The 15,707-nt window shown below is 45.6% G+C and overlaps 2 protein-coding genes across 3 annotated transcripts; both read right to left on the bottom strand.

The window, feature by feature from the left end:
* Positions 1-7,850: 7,850 nt before the first annotated feature.
* Positions 7,851-9,190, bottom strand: LOC126995996 (cuticle protein AM1159-like). The gene is made up of 3 exons (XM_050855969.1): positions 9,138-9,190; positions 8,415-8,731; positions 7,851-8,326 (listed from the first exon to the last, which is right to left on the bottom strand). Exons 1-3 carry the CDS (start codon positions 9,144-9,146, stop codon positions 8,110-8,112), a joined length of 543 nt encoding a protein of 180 aa, XP_050711926.1. The 5' UTR covers positions 9,147-9,190; the 3' UTR covers positions 7,851-8,109.
* A 2,843-nt stretch (positions 9,191-12,033) lies between these two features.
* LOC126995994 (uncharacterized) lies at positions 12,034-14,791 on the bottom strand. 2 transcript variants are annotated; one of them, XM_050855966.1, is made up of 4 exons: positions 14,731-14,791; positions 13,734-14,407; positions 12,742-13,154; positions 12,034-12,657 (listed from the first exon to the last, which is right to left on the bottom strand). In XM_050855966.1, the coding sequence occupies exons 1-4, from the start codon at positions 14,737-14,739 to the stop codon at positions 12,545-12,547; spliced, it is 1,209 nt and encodes a 402-aa protein (XP_050711923.1). In that variant the 5' UTR covers positions 14,740-14,791; the 3' UTR covers positions 12,034-12,544. The 2 variants fall into 2 exon arrangements, with proteins under 2 accessions (XP_050711923.1, XP_050711922.1); XM_050855965.1 differs by having other exon boundaries at positions 12,034-13,154.
* Between the last annotated feature and the right edge of the window lie 916 nt (positions 14,792-15,707).

Raw genomic sequence — 15,707 nt, 5'->3', positions numbered from 1 at the left:
TTCGGCACCGGGCACATCTCGGCGCCAAACACTTCTCCTCCTCCTCCTCCTCCTCTTCCTCCTTGAGCTATATTGCCCTTGGGTGTCTCGTAATATCAGGTGAGAAAGCATCGTTTGTTCTTTTGTTTTGCTTCGCCTTCAGATTAATTCCCGTCAGACCGAGATAAGGGAGCGAACGAGATGGATAGATAGATAGATGGAGAGAGAGAGAGAGAGAGAGAGAGAGAGAGAGAGAGAGAAGGAATAAGAAAGATATGAAGGAGGGAATAGAGAACAGAGGAGAAGGTAGGGGAGAAGAGAAGAGATGCAGGAAGGAACAGAAAGAAGATATGAAGAAAGGAAAAAAAGAACAGAGGAAGAGAGAGAGAGAGAGAGAGAGAGAGAGAGAGAGAGAGAGAGAGAGTCATAGATAAACGAGAGACAAATATCCTTCCTGCAAAGATGAACTACCAGCCTTGACGCGGGGCAGATCGAGGCTGATGCGGCAAAGGAAAATTGATGTTATAAAAGTGTAGTATATCAGGAAAAGTGAAAGAAGAAAATAAAAGAATCCGAGGAGATATTATCCTACAAAACGTATTACCAGCCAAGACTCAATAGGCTGATGCGAGGAAGAAAAATCATAGACGAAAAAGTAAAGAAAAAAGAAGCAATTATCAAAAGTATAGAAGAGAATTTTCCTATAAAGACATACGAAGCAAAAACGAACCAACAGGAAGAAAAATAAGAAAAATAAGTAAAGAAAAAGAAGCAATCACCAAAGTATAGGAGAATTATCCTATAAAGACATACGAAGCAAAAACGAACCAACAGAAAGAAAAATAACATACAGGGAAGTGCAGAAAATCACGGTAAAGGAAAACAAGGACGCTAAAAAAAGGTAAAGAGAAATAACTTAGAATTACCGAGAAGAAAAAATATTAACCAGCGTTACCAGATTATCGTACTCAGAACATTGTATTTTCCTCTTTCTGACCCATAACAATTGCAGAAAAACATCGATAATTAACCATCTGAACTTTAATTGTAAATGTATATCGTTATCAGTGTAGAATCGACAGTTTTGGGCCTCAAGCAGACGAAAAGATTATGCCTAGTACGACAATCTGGTAACGCTGATATTAACAAAGAGGCATATAATACAAGAAAATAAAACAAAGAAGAAAACAATATAAAGGTAGTGAAGATGGAGCAACATAACACAGAACAAAACAATGGAAGCTGTTGCAAAGACTAAACTGTATCGGGAAGGTTGGCACTCCTGTAACGAGGCAGCGCGGGACGAGAGAAAAATCACATGCATTATCCTATCCTTTTTTCCTTCGCTCACTTCCACCTTGTCTTTCTTCCTTTTCTCTCTTTCCTTCCTTCCTTCCTCCCCCCCTCCCCCTCCGATAATCACCTATATTCTGATACATTTCGGGGTTAACTCACTCATTTGATAAGGCTTTCCCAGGGGAGGTCGTGGGTATTTCCATGGGTAGTTTTATGACCCTTGGGATAGTCTGACAACGCTTCCGCACTATGGACGCGGAAAACACTTATGAGAACCCGACTATTCTCGTTTTTGGGCCTTGGAATATATTGGTTGTATGAGACGAAAGGACGAAATCAAGAACATTCGAGCAACACAAAACAGATAGACACAGAACAGCTAAGGAATCAAGAATAGTGAAAACAAACAAATATTGGTTGAAATTGGTTGAAATATCGTTGAAATTAGTAACTGTCAGTGTTTATTTGCAATAGTCATGACTCAGAAACCAGAAAATACGATGTTCTGAGTACGATAATATGTCAACACAGTACGCGCCAGAGTGAAAACAAACAAATATTGGTTGAAATTGGTTGAAATATCGTTGAAATTAGTAACAGTCAGTGTTTGTTTGCAATAGTCATGAGTTAGAAACCAGAAAATACGATGTTCTGAGTACGATAATCTGTCAACACTCAATACGCCAGTCAGCAGTCGGAAAGGGGGCGGTAGAGCACTGATAACGAGATTCATTTATAGTTATCGTTGAAATTAGTAACTGTCAGTGTTTGTTTGCAATAGTCATGAGTCAGAAACCAGAAAATACGATGTTCTGAGTACGATAATATGTCAACACTCAGTACGCCAGTCAGCAGCCGGAAGGGGGGCGGTAGAGCACGGAGCCACATTCCTTCATATTTTCTCGCGCCACGACCTTCACATCGACATATTCTGGTCCCGCGGCATCCCTGTGAGTACCGGGGGTCTCGTGTGTGTCTGGGCGTTACGGTGCTGGCCTCATTTGCATATTACCTCGAGAAAATAGATCTGTAAATGTGTGTTGATGGCGAGGGAGGGAAGGGAAGAGGAGGATGGAGTGTGTATATTTATTTCTTTATTTATGTTCGTTTCTTCTCTTCGCGTAAAACTGGATTCTTTTGTTTTATTGAGGTTTATTGATTAAGTGATTGTGTTGCGGTGTGTTGATGTTTGGTTAGTGGTTGGCTAGGCTAGATTAAGTAAGGTCAGGTTAGGCTAGGTTAGGTCATGTTAGTCTAGGTTAATATAGGTTAGGTTAGGTTAGGTTTGTTTAGGTTAAGTTAGGTTAGGTCAGGTTAGGCTAGTTTAGGTTAGGTCATGTTAGGCTAGGTTAATATAGGTTAGGTTAGGCTAGGTTTAGTCAATATAAGTTTGGTTAGGCTAGGTTAGGTTAGGTCATGTTAGGCTAGGTTAATATAGGTTAGGTTAGGTTAGGTTTAGTCAGTATAGGTTTGGTTAGGTTAAGTTACGTTAGGTCAGGTTAGGCTAGGGATAGGTTAAGTTAGGTTAGGTTTAATCAATATAGGTTAGGCTAGGTTAAGTTAGGTCAGGTTAGACTAGGGATGGGTTAGGTTAGGTTAGGTTTGGTCAATATAGGTTAGGCTAGGTTAAGTTAGGTCAGGTTAGGCTAGGGATGGGTTAGGTTAGGTTAGATTTAGTCAATATAGGTTAGGCTAGGTTAAGTTAGGTTAGGTTAGGTTAGGTTAGGTTTAATCAATATAGGTTAGGCTAGGTTAGGTTAGGTTCGGTTCGGTCAGGTTGGGCTAGATTTGATTAGGCAAGGCTAGGTTAGGTAAGGTTAAGTTAGGTTAGGTTAGGTAAGGTAAGGTTGACTAGATATTGAAATAGCCTAGTCGTTTATAATAGTAGTAATAATAGTGATGATGACAATGGAAATAGTAATAATAGTAGTAACAACGATAATAATGAAATACCAAAAACAAATAATATAATATACAAACTCCGGGTTGCAGGAATGTCTAGCTGTACACTTCCTTATTCTTATATATTTTCTCTGCACACTTACGATCCAACACTCTTATATTATCCTCCTCCTTGACGCACTGAACACCATATACCTTCGTCTTATACTTATTGTCAGTGTATCAGTATGTAAAAATCTATCGCGTGTGTATTCGTTTAAGTTATGAGTCGATAAAAATTGCTGTCATTATATATTTGTTTTATGTACATGTATTAACCATTACTGTCTGTCTTCAAACACAAGATAGCCAGAAACTTATATCATAAATTAACCAAGCAAGACCTCCCTTTGTTAGATAATAAGTCTCATTACTGAGGAAGCATATATGAATTTTTTTTTTGTAAAGACGTAGAGTAACTATTTGGGGTTTTGTTAGGTTAGGTTAAGTTTAGAGAATTTTCAACACAACATAGGCGGCAAATTGTGGCATAAATTTACAGAGGATGAACTCATTAAGTTATATAGAAATTCATATTTAGTAAGGAAGAATAGATGATTTTTCTGAGTCAAGACGTAAGGTAACTGTTCGTGGTTTTGCTAGGCTAGGTTAGGTTAGGGTTTAGGGAATTTTCAAATACACGATATCCAGAACCCTATAGCGTAAATTTATAAAGAAAATCTTCCTTTTGTTGTATAGAGAGTCTCATTCGTAAGGAAGCATAGATGAGTTTTCTGAGTAAAGACGTATGGTAACTTATTGTATTTTATTAGGTTAGGGTAGGTACTTTTAATCTATCATATTTCTTGCATTCTAATTATTTACTATAACTATCTATATACCATTACTATCTTTTGTATCAGTGTGTTGTATGTAGTATGTTTGTCGTTTTATATAACTTTCATCATACATCACAAGAATTCAGTCTTCATACTTATACTTTATACTAATACTTTATACTTTATACTTCATAGTTCTATTATTACTTGTGTTTTCCCTCATTGCAATTCTGTCTATCCATATTTTTGTCCCTTTATATTCTATCTATTTCAACATATTTATCTATCTATTCATATCTATCTGTCTACTTCTATCTATCAATCAGTTAATCGGTCACTCTATCTGCTTCTGTATCTATTGGCATTGAGCTATCAAGCTACATCTGTCTATCTATCTGTCTCTATCGTGTATTTCTTTGTTGTTCTCTCATGTTGCATTTATCTATCGCTTCGCCACACAGTATGTCCCCTTAAGGAAGAAGAGCATTATGGGTCAGGAGGTGAAGGGAGGAGGAAGGGGAAGGCCGGAGGAGAGGAGGGAGAGAGGGGAAGGGGAGGAGGAGGAGGAGAGCAGAATTAGAAAAAAAAACGGAGGAGGAGGAGGAAGGGGGAAAGATAGAGGATAAAGAATGAGAGATGAGAGAAGAAAGGAGAATAGTGGAAGATTGGAGGAAGAGAGAAGAAAGGGAGAGTGGATGAAAGAGGGAGAGGAGAGAGGGAGCGAGAGGGCCCACGGAAAACATAGAAGAGAAAGGGGAGGAAGAGGAAGAAGAACAGGAGGTAAAGAAGGAATATTGTTGGAAGAATTAGGGAGATGAAAAAGAGGAAAGGGAGGAAGAGGAAGAGGAGTGCGTGAGGTGTAGAAGGAATAAAGTTAAAAGTGAGAGACGAAAGGATGAGAGAAAAATTATAAGATGTAAAGGAAGAGAAGGAGGAGGAGGAGAAGGAGAAGGATGATGATGAGGAATATCCATTGCGTCACATCCGCCTTTTTTGATGATTCTCCTCGTAAAAAAAAAAAAATGTAATGGTAATAATTGGTTGGCTGTCATTATTGTTATTTTTTTGTGCGTTATTTCGTGAAGACTGACTATATATGTATCCATGTGTGTGTGTGTGTGTGTGTGTGTGTGTGTGTGTGTGTGTGTGTGTGTTACGGAGATGTGGTTTAAATACGGACCGACATACATACATACAGACTCACAGACAGACATACATACATACATACAGAGACAGAGACAGACAGACAGACAGAGATACAGACAGACAGACAGACAGACAAGCAAACATACAGATTCAAAAATAAAGAAAAAAAAACTAGAAAAATTAATATATATCTAGACTGAAAAAGAGAAAACATACATAAATACATACACACAAAACAAACACACATACAAACATATATAAATACACTCCTACACACATACATACCTACCTACACACACACACACACACACACACACACACACACACACACACACACGCACGCATACTACATACATAGCAACAGGATGTGACACTTTCGGCCCTGACAGTTCATCCTCCGCGGCATTTCACCTTCGGCCACCTGATCATTTTCGGCCCCGTTACATCCTCTTCAGCGCCCCCGCGGGATTCGGCCCCTGGGATCGTACGCCACAGACCTTGAGGGAAATTGTGGGGAAATAGGAAAGATAAGAAGGCGAGGGTGGGAGGGTTAAGGAGCGAGGGAGTTGGGGGCAGGGAGAAAGAGGAGAAGGAGAAGGAGGTAGGCGGGTGAGAAACGATGACGACGAGGAGGAGGGGGAAGGGGGGGAGAACAAGGGGGGAGGAGGAGGAGGGGGAATACGAGAGAGGAGAGGGAAAAAAGGGTTATGGAAAAGATGTAAAGAATAAGAAGGAGAATTGGGAGACGAAAGAGAGAAAAAAGGGTTATGAAAAAGAGGGAAAGAAAAAGGAGGAGGAGGAATGCGAGAGATGGGAGAGGGGAAAAATAGGTTATGGAAAAGATGCAAAGAAAGAAGAAGAAGGGGAGGAGGAGAGTATAGGCAGGGAGAAAGGGGTAAGGAAGAGAAGGGTGAGGAAAAGAGGGAAGGGAGGAGAAAAAAAGAGGAGGGAGAACATAAATCAGCTAAGGATAAAGAAAAGAAAAGGGGAAAGGGGTTTAAGGTGAAGATAAGGAGGATGGAGACTAAAGGAAAGGGGGTTAGGGAGGAGATGATGGGGAGGAGGGAAAACGAAGAGGAGGAGGAAGAGGAGAAGGAGGGAAATAAGAGGAGGTGGAGTATAGAAGGGGACTGTGGAGGAAGAAGAGGACGAGAGAGAGAGAGAGAGAGAGAGAGAGAGAGAGAGAGAGAGAGAGAGAGAGAGAGAGAGAGAGAGAGAGAGAGAGAGAGAGAGAGAGGAATGAAGGTAGGAAAGTAGGAGGAGGAGGAGGAGGAAGGGGAAGAAGATGAAGAGGAGGAAAGTAAAAGAAAGAGAAATATGGTAAAAAAGAGAAGGAAAAAAGAGGAGAGAGAGAGAGAGAGAGAGAGAGAGAGAGAGAGAGAGAGAGAGAGAGAATACTACTGTCCCGCTATTATTATTATCATTACGTGTGAAGGAAAAAAGAATTATGTGCTTATTGTTTTTTTTATACAATTTTTTTTCCCTTTCGCAGTACACGTATAATGTTCTCTCTCTCTCTCTCTCTCTCTCTGTCTCTCTCCTTCTTTCTTTTCACATCTTCTTTTTCTTCTTCTTTTTCTTCTTTTTCTTCTTTTTCTTCTTTTTCTTCTTCTTTTTCCTCCTCTTTTTCTTCTTCTTCTTCTTCTTTTTCTTCTTCTTAATTCTTCTTCTTCTTCTTCTTCTTCTTCTTCTTCTTCTTCTTCTTTTTCTTCTTCTTGATCTTCTTCTTTTTCTTCTTAATTCTTCTTCTTCTTCTTCTCATTCTTCTTCTTCTTCTTCTTCTTCTTCTTCTTTTAGGTAGAGAGAGTTAGCTTGTCAGGTGGAGAAGGCGAGAAGGTAAACTGAGAGAGATGATCGAAATCTATAAATGGATGAAGGGCTTAAATAAGTGTAATATAGATAAAGTTTTAGTGGTACGAGTCCAGGCAGAACACGTAGTAGCCTAATGGGTTTAAGTTGGATAAATTCAGATTCAACAAGGACATAGGCAAGATTTGGTTTACCGACAGAGTGGAGGATGAGTGGAACAGGTCTGGCAGTCGTGTGGTAAGTGCAAATGCGATGGACACAATAAAAAAAAGATTAAGTTATGGATAGGGAGTTTAGGTGGGGTTAGGTTCACAGGAGCTGCCTTGCTTAGGTCTACCAGCCTCTTGCAAACTCCTTGGACCGGATTATAAGACACTTTCGCTTCTCACATAAAATATTTCTGAAGGCCAAAGAGGGGTTCATTCGGGTTCTAATGAGTGTTTCTTTAGGTTCTGAGTACAGAGGAAGGGTCACACTACTACCAGGGTCATAAAGCTACTCCTGGAAATGCTCACACCTCCTACGAAAGCCTTGTCAAATATGTGTTCTTGGGCGGGGAAATGTCTTGTAATACGACCCCTTATGTCCTTATGTCATGTTCTTATGAAAAGGGGCAGGGGGTGAGGTGGATGGGAGAGAGGCGAAGGATTGAGGTGGGAAAATAAGTCAAGGTTATGAGTGGAATTTGTGGATTGAGACTGGAAAGGAAGTCGGAGGTATGCCAAGCTGAGGGAGGAAAAGAAAAAGAGGAGAAGGATCGAGGCTAAACTCACGTCCATGGCATACAAAAACAAAAAAGGGTGTTGAGGTTGGTAGCAAACTCGACAATTTGTTGTAGAAGAACTAAGGACTGAGGTAATAGAGCAAGATGAAGCAAGCAAGATGAAGCAAGATGCGAGTTATGAGGGAGGGATGAGTAGAAGCAGGGAGTCAAGTTTGGGGTATTAGATCAGCTTCATGAGAGGGAGGAATGAAAGTCGATGGTTTTAGAGGCAAACAACACGCCTGGTCACTGTTTTATTGGACATGCTGGGTGGGGGGGAGCCTTAGCCTAACAAGCGTATACGTGAGAGGGAGGGGCGGGGGCGGTTCTGTCGTGGCGCGCCTGGCGTCATGCGGGGGGTCAAGGGGCGGGGTGGGGCGGTGCGGGGCGTCACGTTTAGTAGGGTCTTCGTGAGCCTCCGAAGCCCCCTGAACTTCCCCTTTGGCCGTCATAGGAGACTCCCTGTGCTCGCTGCTGGCGGGCGAACTCGATCTGGGCGATGGCGTGGGCGGGGAGCGGCGGCGGCGTGGGAAGCAGCGGGGACTCGACGCGGTACCCGTTCTCGTCCGCCACGAAGGAGAAGACAGCAGGTGTGCCGTCGGGGAAGGTGAAGCTGAAACAGAGAAATGTGTTAGCGTGGGGCAGCGGATGGGAAGAAAGGAAGGACATCACAAGCAGACGTATTGTGCTCCAATACTCACGACCAGCCGCCCTGGGACACCACGGCGCCCTCTGGACCCTGCGGGTAACCCTGCTCATGCCGCGTGATGCCGTTGCCCGTCTCGAAGTTGAAGCTGTAGGTGCCGTCCGCGTGGGGGCCGTCCCGCTCGTCCACCAGGATGGGGATGAAGGGCCCCGGCGTGGGTCTGTACCTGTCCTGCCCACCGAAGCCTCCCCCGCCGTGCTGGGCGAAGTGGCTCCCGAAGCTGCCTTGCTGCGGGCGGCCGATGCCTCGCCGCGGGGTGCTGGGCAGCTTAGCGGCGGTGACCACGCCCACCAGGATACACAGCAGCGCCTTCTGTGGGTAGCAGCGGTGAGGCACGGCGACGCCCAACCCACCACACCCCTCCCCTCCCCCCCCCTCCATTAGTCATGCCCTTACTGCTACAACCCTCGAGGCTGCCCCGCCCGAGGGAGTGGCCGCTGGAGGCCCTATTATTATGAGTCAATGTAAGTGTGTTCATGGAAGTTACACCCCACAAGGAATTCCCTGACTCCCACGCGGCGCCATGGAGGGCCAGAACAGCGGTGATCCTGCCATGAAACAAACAAACAAACAAACAACCATAAACCTTGCCCAACCCTAACAAAGACATTATGCTGAACCTCGAAACAAGAACCACTCAACGGGACATAAGGAGGAGTAATAGTTCTCATGTTCCTGGAGGCGGGGATGAAGGCAGCCACACCAATACCCGCCTTACCGAGATCATGCTTTCTGTCACGCGTCCGGGGAGGGAGTGAGGGGCGGATCGATGAGTTGCCGCTTATATACCCGCGTGCTCCCAGGCCTCCAAGGAACGTGCCCTCCCGCGCCAACGTTATGTCAGAGTTCACGAAGAGGGGAGGATGCGAGCGGCTGCCTACGACGCGACCTCGAAGCAGAAAACGACGTATTGGTATAAAAACGACCGCAACAGCACGAGAAGGAAGAGGAGGAAAAGATAAAGAGAAGAAAAAAGGATGATTATGATGAAGAAGAAGGAAGATTCGGAGTAAGTGTAAAGGGAAAAGGAGGAAAGAGGAAAGAGATAAAGAGAAGAAAACAATGAGTATGATGAAGAAGGAAAAGAATAAACAGAAGAAAAAAGATGATTATGATAAAGTTGGAAAACCAGGAATAAGTGTAAAGAGGAGCAAGAAAGAGGAAAAGAATAAAGAGAAGGAGAAAATAGATGCTTATGATAAAAAATGAAGACCAGGAGTAAATGAAAAGTAAAGAAGAGAGGAAGAAGAAAACAAGAGATAGAACAATAAAAAAAAAAACAAGAAGAAGAAAAAAGAAGAAACGAAAGGGAAAGCGGATGAGGAGGTAACAGGGAAAGTGAAGTAGAAAAATAAGAACAAAAACAAGAAGAAAAAGAGACCGAAAGAAAGGGAAAGTAGAAGAGGATGAGGAGGAAGAAGAAGAAGAGGCAGTGAAGCAAAGCAGTGAATGGGGAAGGAATAGGAGGAGGAGGAGGAGGAGGAGGTGGAGTCGGGGAGGAGGGGGAGGAGGGAGATAGAGGGAAAAAAAGAAGAAGAGTGAAGCAAGGTGAAGAAGAGAGAGAGAGAGAGAGAGAGAGAGAGAGAGAGAGAGAGAGAGAGAGAGAGAGAGAGAGAAGGGTAGTGGCGTGGAACAGAGATACGGGAACGGGAGAAGAGGAACCGTGGAGGGAAAAAAAAAAAAAAAAAAAAAACGAAAAATGTCGAGAAGGGCGAAATTCAAGGTAGGAGGAGGAGGAGGAGGAGGAGACAAAGGTGAAAAGGTAGACAGAAAACTCCTCCAGGTCACGGTGGTTGTGTTCCTCCGTTCACGCCCATGAAAGAGAAAGAAAAAAAAGCTACGCGTGACCTCCGTGCTCATCTCCGATACAAAAAAAGTGTACCAGGTGTGAGGGAGGTAATTGGAAGGGATGAGGGAGGTGCATGAACAGGTGTAAGGGGGGTGACATAGAGGGGGGAGGATATATGATTGGGGTGAAAGAGAAGAAGTTATGGAAATTATTAATGCGAAAAGGTAATCATGAGAAAGTATAAGTATAAGTATTAGTGTAATTATAAGTATGATTATTAGTATAAGTGTAATTATAAGTATGAGTATTAGTATAAGTATGAGTATTAGTATAAGTATTAGTGTAAGTATAAGTACGAGTATTAGTATAAGTATAAGTATTAGTGAAATGAGTAAAGAAGGAGAAAAATGAAAGACTAGTAGATAAAAAGTATGTGGGGAGACAGGTAAGATTGAATGACACCTGTGTAATTAATGTAGAGGGGTTGGGTTGGGGAGTTAAAGAGGGGGGGAGGGGGGGGCAGATGTAGATTGGGAGGGGTAGGGGAAAGGTTCAGGGGTAGGGATGTGGTTTGCAGGTGTGTTTTGAGAGACAGGTGTGTATTTACCTAGTGAGAGAGAGAGAGAGAGAGAGAGAGAGAGAGAGAGAGAGAGAGAGAGAGAGAGAGAGAGAGAGAGAGAGAGAGATCAGATCGCTAGGCATTGTGGGAGGTCGTTGGGTCGAGGCTATGGTGGTGGTGGTGGTGGTGGTGGTGTGGTGATAATGGTAGTGGTAGTGATAGTGGTGGTGGTGGTGGAGATGATGGTGATGGTGGTGGTGGTGGTGGTGGTGGTGATGATGGTGGGGATGATGGTGGTGGTGGTGGAGTGGTGATAATATTGATGGTGGTGATAGTGCTTGTGGTGGTGGTGGTAGTGGGGGTGATGGTGGTGGTGGTGGTGGGGATGATAATGGGGTTGATGGTGGTGGTGGTGGTGGGGATGATAATGGGGTTGATGGTGGTGGTGGTGATAGTGGTGGTGGGGGTGATGGTGGTGATGGTGGTAGTGGGGGTGATGGTGGTGGTGGTGGTGGGGATAATGGTGGTGGTGGTGGTGGTGGTGGTCTCATATCCAAGTAAATATGGAGATTCCTCTTTTTTCCTTCCTGTATCCTCCTCCTGTCCTCCACCTTTTCACAGCCTTGAGTGGGTTCAGATCGCGTATAACTCGTATGTTTCCAGATCAACTCTTTTCTTCTGTTTTTCACCTTCCCATCTTCATTCTATTTATACTTCTTACCTTTCCATGATCATCTTACACATTATTCCTTTTCCCATCCGCTTTCCTTCCCTCTGTTTGTACTAAGTTGTATATTTTCTTATTACTTTTTTTTCCGTATATTTTTATCTCACCTTTTTATTTTTATTTTACTAATGCTTCTTACCCTCCAATCATCACCTTTTTGCGTTGCTTACTTCCCCTAACCCTTTTTTTCTTTCATTTCGCTCCTGATTTACACTTTTTTGATCCACTTTTACATTTTTCTCCTGTTTTTACTCATGTTACTAATACTTCTAATCTTTTCATATTTTCTTGCTCGCATTATTTATTCCCCAAATTTTTTTTCCTCCCTTCTGCAACTTTTGTATAGAATATGAAGTGAACATCCACTTTTACATTTTCCTCCTTTTTTTTACTTTTTTCACTAATACTTCTAACCTCTTCATATTTTCTTGCTCGCATTACTTAGTCCCCAAACATTTTTTTCTCCCTTCTGCAACTTTTGTATAGAATATTAAATGGACCAATCAGTGGCGTAAAAGGTCGTTGTGAGTGTATGTAGAAGAATGAACAAAAAGACATTTCCACATTACATATAACTGTATTTCATCTATGAACTGCACGTAAGCCTAAGCACGTGGGCAGGTAAGCGTAATGAGGCGCCACACCTGAGCCAAGACAGGTGTGTAGGAGGCCAGGCGGAGGGAGGAAAGGGAAAGGCGAAGGAGAGGAGAGAAAAGGAGGAAAGGGAGAGACAGTCGAAAAAAAAGTGAAAGGAAGGAGAAGAAAGACGAGTGACAAACTAGAAGGAAAGAAAACAGAAAGGGGAAAGAAAAGTGAAAGGAAGGAGGGAGAGGAAAGAAGAGAAGAGGAAGGAATTAGATAAAAAGAGAAAGGAAGGAGGAAAGGGAAAGGAAGACTGGAGTGAGGAACTAAGAGAAGGGAATGGAGGAGGAAAGAGAAATGAAATGGAGAGAGATGAGAGACTAGGGAAGAGGGAGGGAGGGATGAGATCGGAGTCTTGGGCCAGGCGAGTGAAGGCCGAGTAGGTGGGGAGTTGTGGACGAGGGGACCTTATGGGTAGCCATAGGTCCTGCTTGGGGTCTGGACGGGGGCTGGGCGAGCAGGGGAGCCCCCGAAGCCCCCGGAAGCTGCCCCGCCGAAGCCGCCTTGAGAGCCTCCTGAACCTGCAGGGTGAGTGCCCCCGAAGCCTGCAGAATGAGCGCCCCCAGCCTGTGCCCCGCTGAAGCCGCCTTGAGAGCCTCTTGAACCTGCAGAGTGAGTGGCCCCGAAGCCTGCAGAGTGAGCGCCCCCAGCCTGTGCCCCGCTGAAGCCGCCTTGAGAGCCTCTTGAACCTGCTGAATGAGTGGGGCCGAAGCCTGCAGAGTGAGCGCCCCCAGCCTGTGCCCCGCCGAAGCTGCCACCGTGAGCACCACCTCCCCCGGTACCCCCAGACGCCCCTCCGAAGCCTCCTGCAGAAGAGCCCCGGAAGCCGCCGCCGGAGCCTCCTTGTTGGCCGTCGTAGGAGATTCCCTGCGCCTCCTGCTGGCGGGCGAACTCGATCTGGGCGATGGCATGGGCGGGGAGCGGGTGCGGGGTGGGGATCAGGTCAGACTCGACGCGGTAACCGTTCTCGTCAGCCACGAAGTTGAAGACAGCAGGTGTGCCGTCAGGGAAGGTGAAGCTGAAACAGGGAAACTTGTCTTAGGGGAACTGTGGCACTGGTTAGGGGGGGGGGGTGCAGAAGGAGGAGCTGTGGCACTTGGGAACAAACATACATTTTTGGGTGAAAGGAGATACATATAGAAAGCTACCGAAGAGAGATAAAGAAAGAAATACCGTTATTCCCTTCCTCTTATGTAGACAGGAGTTATATTCAGTGGCAGGCTGTTCCCAAGTTTACCGTGATAGGGACAAAAGAGTAACGACACCGGTTAACTCTTGCATGAAGGTGAAGGAATGGATGCATTACTGAGCAACTTTAGAAGAGATTGAGTATAAGAATAGCATTGAAAAAACAGCGAGGGAAGCAATATTTCGTGGACTTTGCAAGGTTTACAGTCATTTAGAGGAGAGGATCTGATGATGCGGATGGCCTTAAACTCTCCTCTGCCTGAAAGAGCTGTGTGGGTGGTGAGGGCGTGGAGAGGCCTGCGTGGGAACGACCTGCCGCCAATGGATGGAGGCGTGAAGAATAGGAACGAGAAGAAAGGCGTCGTCAGCGAGGGGGAGAAGACAAACAGACTGAGGCTCCAATACTCACGACCAGCCGCCCTGGGACACCACGGCACCCTCGGGTCCCTGCGGGTAGCCCTGTTCCTCCCGCTTGATGCCGTCACCAGTCTCGAAGTTGAAGCTGTAGGTGCCGTCAGCGTGGGGGCCGTCCCTCTGGTCCACCAGGATGGGGACGACGGGGCCGGACGGTCTGTAGTCTACCCTGCCTCCTTGGCCCCTGCCGACTCCTCCGCTGGCACCGCCAAAGCCTCCTGCAGCCCCCCTGGAGCCCCCGTAGCTGCCGCCGGCCTGGGAGCCTCCCTGGCCGCTGAAACCTCCAGCCTGAGACCCGCCATGGCTGCTGAACCCAGACCCGGCCTGTCCTCCGCCGTGGCTCCCGAAGCTGCTGCCAGCCTGTGAGCCGCCATGGCTACTGAGGCCCCCAGCCTGCCCCCCGCCGTGGGCCCCGAAGCCGCTGCCAGCCTGTGAGCCGCCATGGCTGCTGAAGCCCCCAGCCTGTCCCCCGCCGTGCCCGCCGAAGCTGCTCCCAGTTTGCGCTCCACCCTGGCCGCCAAACCCGCCGCCACCATGCCCTCCGTCGTGGCGGGTAGTGACGCCCCCAAAGGAGCCCCCAGCCTGCCCTCTGCTGGGCGTCCCGTAGGAGGTGGAGGGCAGCTGGGCCGCCGCCGCCACCGCCACCAGCAGCGCGGAGACGAGAACCTTCTGCGGGGGGAGAAAAGGAGTTTGCTATCAGCCCGGGGGATCACCGCCCCGCCCCGCCCCGTCCCCTGCTTGTTGGGGCGTCCCTCAGGAGGGTGTGTTGATAATGCCAGACCGCGGAAGAGTAGCGGAGGGGACGAGATAATGTGTGACCCTTTCTCTCTCTCTCTCTCTCTCTCGTGCTTAGGTTAATGCGCTGTAATCCGGATCTCATAATCGTTTTCTAACGACTCAGTTCCTTCGAGACGAATTTGACTAATGTAGCAAGGTGTTCATGAATTCTCCCATATTTGTTCTCTCTCTCTCTCTCTCTCTCTCTCTCTCACCGATAACATGTCGTGGTTGTTGTGGTCGCGAGCAGGGACCAGCGGCTTGTGATGGCCCTGCAGTCCACGGCGCTCCTTTATATACTTTCCTCCTGCACCATCACTTCCCAAAAAGCCCCCTTCCTCCTCCTCCTCCCCGTTCCCACATTAACCCCCTCCTTCCTCTTCCTCCTCCTTCCTCTCTCACCTCCAAAACCTCCTCTGTCATGCTGTAAAAGGGGGAAGGGGGAGTGAAGAGGGCGCTTGGGAAAGGAGGGCAAGGCCGATGGAGATGGAAATTGTAAAAGGAGGATGAAAATGACGTGAGCGGAGTTATGGGGAGGAGGAAAAACGGTGAAGATGCTGTTAATTAATGAAGGAAAGTGGGATTGGTGGTGGTGGTAGTAGCAATAATATTGGTAGTAGATGTTGTAGTGGTGATGGTCGTGGTGATGGTGGTGCGGGTGATAGTCAAAATAGTAAAAGAAGGAAAAAGAAGAGATAAAATTAGTAATAGCAGTAGTAGTAGTAGTAGTCATAGTAGTGGTAGTAGTAGTAGTAGTAGTAGTAGTAGCACCAGTAGTAGAATAACCCCCCCCCCCAAAAAAAAAAAAAGAACAGGAATATAAGATGACGGACACAAAAGTAGTAGTAGTAGTAGTAGTAGTAGTAGTAGTAGTTGTAAAAGTAGCCATCGCAGAAGTAGTAGTGGTAGTAGTAGTAGTAGTAGAATAACCCCCCCCAAAAAAAAAAAAAAAAAGAACAGGAATATAAGATGACGGACACAAAAGTAGTAGTAGTAGTAGTAGTAGTAGTAGTAGTTGTAAAAGTAGCCATCGCAGAAGTAGTAGTGGTAGTAGTAGTAGTAGTAGTAGTAGTAGTAGTAAAAGTAGTACAGAGAAAAAAAAACAATGAGAAAGAGAGAAACACCAAAAACACAGAAAAAATAAAGAAAGAGAAAATAGAAAGAAAGTGAAATGAAAGAAAGGGAGGAAGAA

This window comes from Eriocheir sinensis, chromosome 9, assembly GCF_024679095.1.
Source record: "Eriocheir sinensis breed Jianghai 21 chromosome 9, ASM2467909v1, whole genome shotgun sequence".
NCBI classification, from domain to species: Eukaryota; Metazoa; Arthropoda; class Malacostraca; order Decapoda; family Varunidae; genus Eriocheir; species Eriocheir sinensis.
The sequence above is the reverse complement of the archived record's forward strand: the minus strand, read 5'-3'. Positions and strand labels throughout refer to the sequence as shown.